This window comes from Montipora capricornis, chromosome 9 (genome assembly GCF_036669925.1).
Source record: "Montipora capricornis isolate CH-2021 chromosome 9, ASM3666992v2, whole genome shotgun sequence".
NCBI classification, from domain to species: domain Eukaryota; kingdom Metazoa; phylum Cnidaria; class Anthozoa; order Scleractinia; family Acroporidae; genus Montipora; species Montipora capricornis.
This window is the reverse complement of record NC_090891.1, coordinates 42,998,037-43,008,467: the sequence shown is the minus strand read 5'-3', so window position 1 is coordinate 43,008,467 and position 10,431 is coordinate 42,998,037. Positions and strand designations below refer to the sequence as shown.

The 10,431-nt window shown below is 40.3% G+C and overlaps 1 protein-coding gene across 1 annotated transcript; it reads right to left on the bottom strand.

The window, feature by feature from the left end:
• Window positions 1-1,117: 1,117 nt before the first annotated feature.
• Window positions 1,118-10,037, bottom strand: LOC138016440 (mothers against decapentaplegic homolog 9-like). The gene is made up of 4 exons (XM_068863578.1): window positions 9,420-10,037; window positions 7,991-8,164; window positions 4,908-5,024; window positions 1,118-4,367 (listed from the first exon to the last, which is right to left on the bottom strand). The coding sequence occupies exons 1-4, from the start codon at window positions 9,820-9,822 to the stop codon at window positions 3,730-3,732; spliced, it is 1,332 nt and encodes a 443-aa protein (XP_068719679.1). The 5' UTR covers window positions 9,823-10,037; the 3' UTR covers window positions 1,118-3,729.
• Between the last annotated feature and the right edge of the window lie 394 nt (window positions 10,038-10,431).

The following is a 10,431-nucleotide window of genomic DNA, read 5'->3' as shown; positions in this document are numbered from 1 at the left end:
TAATAATTACAATAAATGCTTTGGCTTCCAAAATGCTTTCACCGCAGCAGACCAGATAAGTCAGTCACATAATGATCCTGCGACTGGCAGACTTCTTGGGCACCATTTTTTAAGTTTCTTTATATAACAGTCTGCCAACTATCACTGCAAATGTCATTGATGGTAGAAAAAAGAACACGGAGGGTTTAAACTTGAACTTAAGAGAAATTAGTCCATCCATCAGATACCTGCAATGTGTGCATGTAATATTTTCTCCCATGTAAAACTTCGTGTATTACATTATGGTCATCTGACATTGAGCACTTGCCATGCCATAAAAAATTCAATATGTGTGATGACACTAGATGGGTAGCACTAACCTGACCCAAGCCACCACATGTTCAGTAATTTTCAGCTAACCAGAGCATGTCATTCAAGCTTGTCGTGAGCATGACACTATCCTCAGAAATAAGAATTTGATCAAATGGAAAGGGACAATTCGGTCTGACAGGTTGCTTTTTATCAAGCGTTACGTTGTCACGCTATAACTACTGAATCGGTGAGAATTGGCACATGATGTGGAGAAACTATTTAGCAATGAAAGAACTGTATACAAATCTTTCTGTTTTTCCATTTTACAGAGTTAGGTTTAGTTTATTCTGTGTGTAAAGTTATTCCTGTGGAACTGTTACACTACAACAAGAACAGGGTGGACCACCTTCAAAGGAGGAACTGGGCGGCACAGTCGGTTAGTGCGCGGCCTTGGTGCATAAGGTCCAGAGTTCGATCCCCGGATCTCACATCCTTGTTTCGACTTCTTTCCTTTCAGTGTAGCCTAAGTAGCTTTAAATACCCTTAAAACGGAGCACTGATGGAGAGAGGGGGGTAAAATGAGCGCACCGTCGGCTTCCTGGGAGAGTTCTCTCTGGAGAGTAAAGGAACTTCCGACGTTAAATAACATGTACCTAGTCCCAAACATTCCCATCAGACTGAACTCACAGAGAATGTTCCATCAGAAATTTAACTAAAATTTCTGAACATTGTTACCTGAATGGAAATACCCTAGAGCTGACATCAGTATCAGACAACCCCAGTCCCTTTCCCACTCACCCCGCAAACAGAGAGCTTCTCGCAGGCAAACATATCTGATAACTTTAATTTGGTAACTAATTACAACAAAAGCACTGAATGCATAATAACTTAAAAAACAACCGCTTTACAGCGATTACCAGTCACACGTGCCCATCAAAGACTTCTTTCATTTTGCAAAACTGAATTTGGGTGGATGTCAATCAAATGTTTCTATGACAAATTCGACTGCCGCCAAGTGCACAGAACTACATTGTCATGGAAACATTTGACTGATTCCCACCCAAATTTAGTTTTGAAAAATGGAAAAAACCCATTGAGGGGCGCATGTGACTAAATACTTGCCATAATGAACTTCACTGTTTATAAATATTAATGAATGGTTCAACCAAGATGAAAAACCTGAATGGCAATCAATGCCAGACGATATCATTGTTAACAGAGGTAACTGTTTATTCTATTGACTAAAACATGAAAAAGCCACTTCTTATTCATTTAGGGGATTTGAATTTCCCTTTTCACAGTTAAAATACAAACAAAATATATTTACAAACAAAAGTATTACTGTTCAGTGAGCTGAGGGCAAAATTACCCCAAGTAACCGCATTAACCCATTTGACTCCACGGAGTGACACTTATCAGACTTCTGTCTTACGCCAGAAGATTTTGCTCGTCAACTGGGAGTGTCCTAGGGCACCTGTGAGGTAAATGGGTTACAAGTAATGGAAATATACATACACATACATACATAATTATGTAAAGAGATGTACATACATTAAATATTACATAAAATACATCAATTTTGGTTCACAATGAGTTCACATGCACGGCAACCCAATGCCCATCAACATCATACAAAATGTTTCAACCTGCTTATGGTTCAACAAAAAGCGCACACTGTTCTCTTGGTGTACACAATGCCTACTTAGTTCGTCAATGTAAAAGTTCTTAAGTGTACCTTTGAACAAAACTTGAGCAATTCCTGCATGATCACTAGTGGTAGTGCATTTTATTAAAGCAAGAGGTCCTAAACAGGGAGGCACGCAAGGATAAGCACCCAATTTTAATTGGAAGCTGAATTCCTGGTTCAGCTCTTGTAAAGCTCTTATTCTTTTAGAACAACACCAATAATTATTATTTGAAGGTTTGGACAAAAATATCAGAAACATTCAAAAGTTTCTTTTTGTTATACCTAAATATTTTCTAGTCGCTTCATCCTCAGCTAGGACAAAAAACTAAAAACTCTGATGGCAGGAAAGAGATGATAAATTTGGAAGAATGTCTGAGCTTTCCTACTTACAAGGACCATTACTTAACATTGATTTACAAAGATGATGTCAATCATCAAATATGGTGAATTTATCAATCTGGATAAGCTTAACTCATTGACAGCTCAAACATCCTAGGAAGCTCCAGTTGACAAGTGGGGATAGAGTAAAATCTAGACTGCTTGCAGTCCCTCCTGAGTCAGTCAAACCACCCGCTTTAGTCTTGCAAGCTAGCCGAGGGGAGAATGGTGATTGAGCAAATAATATTTTTAGGGACTGCACGATCCTCTGTAACCAACGCATTCAGAATCTGCTAATCTAATTAGTGAAAGTGACAACAGAAGGTTCTGCCTCTTTTATTGCTAATGTAAATAAACAGTAAATGGCGTGGGAATATCTGTGTGCATGTCAAATTCAATCAACTATTCTGAAAGGAAACCGCAGAAAAACTACTGTACTTAACTTACTGTGATGTTCGGGACAAATTCTTGTTCGGAACGGACGACTCATCATCTGTCATTGAATCAGTAAAGTCTGAATATGTAGCTTGTTCAATACTTGTTTGAAGCCATGCCCTTCAACAAATTCCCCTTCTTCTCAAAGGAAACTACCCATGGATTTAATTGTTTGACCGAATCTGGTCTTCCGTGATGATGCGACAAGGAACTATTACCACGATCAATGGCGTTTAATTTGGGTCGATAGTATCCTTTAAGATTACAAAGCTGTTATAAAAAATGGTCTTGCCCAAAACAGTTGGTAGCACAGCCATAACATACTTGCCGGATAGGAGAGCTTCGACGGCAAGTTTCTGTTCTTGTTTGGGTTAAATGTGATAGCCATTTGATCGAAACTGCAAAAGCAATTTCCCATGGGAAATCAAAGACAGATGGTGTCATAATCTGACAAGAAGTAATTAACTCGTCAAAAAAATCTGACAGCAGTCCATTGTCAACGGACCAATCCAAATTTCCCGTTGCTGGTGCAACGGGAGATTCTGAACGCGTCAGTTACAGAAGATCATGCAATCCTATAACTTTGCTCAATCACCAGTCTCCCCTCAGCTCACTTGCGTGACCAAAGCGGGCGGTTCGACTAACTCAGAAGACACTGCGAGTAGTGTACGTAAAATCTGCCAAGACTCACTCCCAGAGGTCAATGGGTTAATGCCCTTTAATTTACAAAAATGAGAAACAATAGAAATTTTACTAACTGTAACAGTATTTCAAATGTAAAGAACCTTAACTGGCAACCAGTCAGCTACATGTATTTCCAAAGCATGGGGGATTCAAACTTAGGACCCCAGAAGACAATTCCAGCTACCAGTTAGAGCAGGATTTGAACCTGCATCAACTGCATACAAATCCTGCACACTAACCACTGGACTATGGCATTATGCAGAGTGAGAGGTAGGCCCATTTTCTGGCATGGTCATCTGGTAAAGCACTTTATCCAGCCACTGAAGAGGACCAAGGAGATGGATCTCAATCCAACATGGAGTACTTGTGACATCCTGACGATGGTACTCTGCACCCCAGCCTTTTACAAAACTGAGACGGATGGAACACATCTTAATTAGCTCATAAACAGCTGTGAAATCATAATTAACAGACTGTGAAAGCAACTGTGCGAATTCCTGATTGTTAAAGATTTTAAGTGTACACCCAGCTGGAATCTTGCAGACTGTTGTTGGGTGGAAGCCGTGACTGTGGTTGCAATTTCTACTCTGCACAAAGATGGCTGAGTCACTGAGGCATTCGGCATAAACCTCACCACCAACATAATACAGGTGTACGCCTTTTCCAATGTGTCTTCTTGTGCTCTCAATGGTTGAGTTACGATTGACATTGGACAACAGCCCCAAGCAGAATCTCTCAGAATTTCCAGTATTGGGATCTGTGAAGCCATCAACGATAATACTGGTGCTGTTGGCATAGAACCGATCGCCAACTCTGTTGTTAAGCTCATAGTAGGAAACGTAACACCATGACGATGGCTCCTGATAGTTTACTGGTGTGACATGTGATAGATCTAGAGGGAAAAAAGGTTAAAGGTCACATAGCTGAAAAGAACATAGCTTTTCAATGGACGTAGATGTTGTTAACCCATCCACGAATAAATGGGCCCTTCATGACAAGTCAAATCATCTGGCATTAGAAAGAAGAAAAATATTCAAGTATCAATCTTAGGAGAGAAAGGGTTACTGCAATTTTCATGATTCTGTAGAATCTCAGCTTCACGCGCAAACAACCATTTTTGGTTGCCACAGTATATTCGTACATTTGAACTCCTCGCTGATGGAAAGCAATGGCTCCTATATGGAAGATAACATAATGGTATTCGAGCTGTGAACCAAACAAAAATTGCAATTCTTTTTCTGGAGGCGGTGTTGATCTTCCCGGCTATGTTTGGAAATTTGATCGATGGAAGCAGAAATGCAGTTTGGAGCTTGGTGCTTGAAGATGAGGTTCCGCAGAATTATGAAAATTGCAGTAAAGGGGACTTTTTTCACTTTCAAGCCCAGATGAGTTTGAACTCTGAATAAATCAGAGAAGGCATTACAGTACTTACATCCTGGCTGGCTATTCACCATTGTCGACAAGGAGCTGTTACAGTCTACATCCATAGCATTGGGGTCCACTGGGCAAGGAGAACCTCCATCATCAGAAATGTAACTTTTTGGTGATTCTAAAAAAACATTCATGGATATTGTTCAGTGTTAAACACAGCACTCCTGTGCTTGCACAAATTTTGTTTAGGACTTCTGACAAATTACGCCCATTCAAACATCGCACTTCTGCCATGTCGAACTCAACTGAATTTTAAAAGTTCGAAGAGGCAGAAGTGTGACATCTGAATCACCTGTTGAATTTCTGCCAAAAGTTTGACAGGCTATGTCCAACTTGCGGCAGAAATGCAACACAAATTCTAGGGAAGCAAGGATGGCACAGTGGTGAGAGCACTCGCCTCCCACCAACGTGGCCCCGGTTCGATTCCCAGATCCAGCATCATTATGTGGGTTGAGTTTGTTGATCCTCTACTCTGCTTCGAGAGGTTTTTCTCTGGGTACTACTCCGGTTTTCCCCTCTCCTCGAAAGCCAATATGATTTGATGTTTGACAGTTTGTTATTTTTTTTTGTTTGTTATTTATTTGTTTCAGCAGGTTGAAGTTTTGGTAGCTATTCAGCTTATGTGGACCTGCTATACCCACCGACCCATATACTCACAGAGGACAGAAACAACACCGGGAACTTCATCCCCTACTCTTCTTGAATAGTGTGTCGGTTCTTAACGTCCCACAGGGAGCTAATGAACACGGAAGTTATTTGTGATACGGGGCCTACGGTTTATAGTCCTTATCCAAGAAGACTTGAAAGTCTAACCATTTGCGGATGTAATTACAAAGGCTGCACCTTCCCCTCGGTTATTTAAAGACCCTGAGTGCTGGTCTGGCTGGAGTGGAACTCACGACCTCCCGCATGGCAGCCCAGTGCTCAACCAACTGAGCCACCCGTGCACGGTATCAATTCGATTTGATTTCATTTGTGCACGACACCACAAGCTATTCAGCTTTAAACATTACTGTGTGAAAATAAACTACTACTTCTACTACTACTACTACTACTACTACTACCAATTCAAACATAGAATTTCTTCCGTGTTGAATCAAATGCATACATTATTGTAATGAATGAACATTGATTTTTTATTGACTGCAGAATGCCTTTAAGCAGCATTGTATAACATGGTGTCTAATGAAATAAATGCAGCACAGTTAAACTCAACATCCAAATTAGCTCTCGAACTTTTGACACTTAATTAGGTCAAACTCAAATGAGTTTGACATGGCAGAAGAGCAATGTTTGAATCGGGCCTTAACAACCGGCCATTATTTATGTCGGAGGGAAGGGAAAAATATGTTGGGAAGATCAAAAATTCTGTAAAGCCAGAGACAGAGTAAAATCTGTTACGTACATCTCCCAAGTCAATGGGTTAAAAACGTCCAAACAGAGGACCCCACAACAAAATGATTAAGGGAGACCACTACACCAGGAACATGCCCCTACTCTTCTCAAACAGTGTGTCATCCTTTATATCCAAGAAGACTGGAAAGTCTAATTATTTGCAGATGTCATTACAAAGGCAGCACTTTCTCCTTGGTTATTTAAAGACCCCGAGTGTTAGTCTGGCTGGAGTTTTGATCCTGCAACCTCCCGCACGGTACTCCAAGGCTCAGATGAATCCAACTGAGCCACCCAGTCGGCGGTAGGTAGAGATTAAAATCATAAACATCCTCTAGGCTGTAAAGGCACTTGATATATATATTTAGCCAAACCTAAAAGCAAAGCTTCTGTGTTTTTTATTCTTACAATAAGTTGGCCTGGCTTGAGCCTGTGATCCAACCCGAAAAACCAGTACCTGGTAAGCAGTAACTCAGGGCTCGAAATTGCGACCAATACAGTCGCATTTGCGACTAAATTTTTCCCTTTGCGACTAAAATATCTGGAGAAGTCGCAAATTTGCGACTTGTTGTCACCTTCGTTCTTTCGAAACAAAAGGGTTAGCAGTTGCCACTTTGCTGCTACTTTTGCTAAAATAAATAAATAAATAAATGACAAAATTATTTTGTTTCTCGCTGTGAATTTTCTCTGAAGGTAGCGTAATTGTATAGTAATTTAGCTGCGATATTACGTGCACAGCTCCATTCCTTCGATCATTCGCCATTTTCAGCAGTTTCTTTACACACAAGTACTGCGGGCTCATATTTTTTTGCTAAACCGCTTACAACACAATGCAGTGCGGCGATTTTGCGACTAAAATTTGCGAAATTGCGACTAAATTTTCGTATCTTATCGCAAAATGCGACTGGATTTTTTTGTTAATTTCGAGCCCTGCAACTTAACCCATTGATTCCCAGGGGTTCCCCAAGGATGAGTAAAATCGTCTGCCTTTAAAAGGAAAAGCAGATCTTAACAAGTGTTATTGAAATCCAATAAGAAAATTGGGGGTAACCACGCATTTTTTGAAGATAATTAATCAACAATATTTGCAAAAAGCTTTAAAATACAAAGCAATGTATGGACGGTGTTCTTTGCCAAACTGAAGCTTAACTATCTCCGAAAAATGCCTGGTTACGCCCAATTTTCTTTTTGCATAGCAAGAGTACTTGCTAAGTTCTGCTTTCTCTGCATAGTTTTGAACCACACAAAAAATATACCTGTATTAATTAACCCTTTCAGCCCCGTGGGGTTCCCCATTGACGAGTAAAATCGTCTGGCGTTAGACAGAGTAAAATCTATAAGTGCACTATTGGGAGTGAAAGGGTTAAGAAGCGCCCCTCATAGGAAATGCGAGTATCTCGAGATGCGCAGAACGTATTCGCAATAACAAATTATTATAGTAGGCACCATCCTTAACCATAACATGGATGTCCAATATTGATATCAAAGATGCTCCTGCCAAAAAATGTGGGTTGCACCACGGAGTTTCACATTGGCACACATGGAAGGGTGGACGGCCATACAGTAACCAAAACCAAATTTTCTCGCACAGATGGGTTACCATATTTTTTTACCAATGGTGCTCTGCGTGCATGCCTTCAGCGCAGAGAGCTCCAATAAAAAAATAGTGTATAAAGAAGGAATTTGCATTACCTGGAATGTACATTGCAGGGCTCTGTTTTGGCTGAGGTTGTTGAGACGCTTTGAAAGGAAAACAAGCGTTATATGGCATCGGCGGTTCCTCCGCACTTCGGAACGGAGATGGTAAGGGCGGAGGGGGTTTGGGATATGAATTACTTGGTCTTGGAACCAACACAGGTGGTAAAACTAAGGAAGGATAAAAAGAATAACGTAAGAAAATAGTTAAAATGAGAGAAGCGATCCTAGCACTTAGCAGGAAAATTTAGGCCATAGCCCCTAATCAACACCTGAAAATGGGATTCAAACCCATCACCTCTGCGATGCCCGTGCAATGCTCTACCAACTGAGTAATGAAGCCACACAGTTGGGAGCAGGTCAATTCGTTGGGCTCATGTGTTCCTGCCAAAGGTCTTGATAAATCAAATAAATTAATTTATTATTCATTCAAAATAACTCCCTGTTTCTGATTGGTTAATACCACACGCATAATTTATCATAACCAGCTGCTGTTGACCAAATTTGGAAAGAATTTTTTTCGGATTGAACTGATGACATCAAAAGTGCAGCCCACTGCAGATTATTGAACTGTTGACCGAGAAATCCTGTGGACGAGGCAAAATGGCTGCGAGTAGGTTTACAAGTTTGAGCGAAGAAAATATTACAAATATTTTGAATAAACAATAAAGCAATTATTGAATTCGGCTTTCGCAGGATATGAAGAATTCTGAAGATCTTGGAGCGTGTTATCCACCATTAGGCCAAATATCCACCTCAGCCTTCGGCCTTGGTGGATAACACCCTCCTTGATCTGCAGAATTCTTCATATTATCTCAGTGACATTCAATAATTGCTTAATATATGAAGTGCAGGCTAGGCTGTAGGTGAAATGGAGAAGGGATTCTTGCATAGGGACAGTTAAGCTATTCGGGGGTGGGTTTGAACGAAATTTACACCCTTATCTTTAAAGATAGGAAAAAACCCTCTAGACCCTGTGAACAATGGAATGTTTTGGCAATGAAGTTTTTGGGATTTATACAACAACAATAACGCACGCTTTATTGTAATTATTCAAATTTGAATGCATGAATTTTTTTAAAAAAAAAAGATGCAGATAAAATATTGATTCTTCCAATAATTATGTATGGCATTTTGGAAGGGGGAAAGGAGTGTAAACTGTTAATTATCCTGTATTACTATGTACAATAAGGAACTCACTGGAGACTAGAGTCATCAATTACGCTCTTATCGAGAATTACGTGGCATGCTACCCACGCTTCTGCATATTTGTTAAAAATATTACAATAAAGCGTGTGTTATTGTTGTTGTATAAGACAAGCACAAGAAAAAAAACACAAAACCACGGGAATCTTTTGTTGTCTTTTTGTCCAGGCTTGTCTTTTAAGATTATGGAAGTTTTCGAACAAGAGAATTCTCCACTTACCAGGACTTTCCACGCGTCTGTAGTGGTACGGATTTATACAAATTTCTTTCTGTTTCATTCCAAATGCATACTCGCAACAATCCAATGGCTTTAACTCGTGGTGGCTTTGAAGATCGGGCCATCGCCATACTCGACAATAAATCACATGCGGCAAACCTTTTCTGTGGAGTATTTGAATGCGTCCGTCCAAACTGCGAGCGATTGTCACACATTTTGACGGCTGCCCTGGATTTGATAGTGCTTTTTCAAGCTCTTCTAAAGCGCCCTTCCTTTTCTTGAGTTTCTTGGATAAATACCCAATGGCATTTTCAGCCCATTTTTCTTCTTCGTCGCCCTGTTTCCATCCGAGTAGCCTTTTTACCGCCGGGTGGGTGAAAGAAAACAGGGAAGCCATATTCGACATCTTGAAGACCCGTGTGTGATCACTGATCTACCACTTGCTGTTGTTTTTCGTTAAAGGAGAAGCGGATTGAAGTGACATCAGTTTGAGAAAAAACCTGGCTCACGATGTGATCAAGATTCTTAAATATTTTAGGTTATTTAACGACGTCAAATGAGGAACTTTGAGGGCGCGCGTGAAGTGAAGACCAACGGAGAGAAATGACACCAACTCTCTATGACGGGAGGAGACGGTAGGAAAAAATTATTGCCAATATTCTGTCTAATGAAACAACTCATGTCAAAAATAGCAACAAAGTTTCACGTCTTTATTAGACGGAAATAGATAATTGGAAAAAGTTGATATGGTTATGGACTGATTTTCGAGGTGCTAACACTTTTTGATCACAAAAGCGATGGTGTCTACTCTATCCTCCCTAGAGGAGTTGCGTCGCTTCCGTCCATCCCACTTCATCAAAGCCAGACTTATGTTGGTTTCCAGCTAAAATGAAAATCAAATTGTTTGCAGTCACGAGATCTAGAGAAATTTGTATGCAAACGTCCGAGCAAAAATTAATGTGTAAAGAAATGTTACTTTAACCGCTAAATACCTTGCCGCTCGCAGCAATGTTTT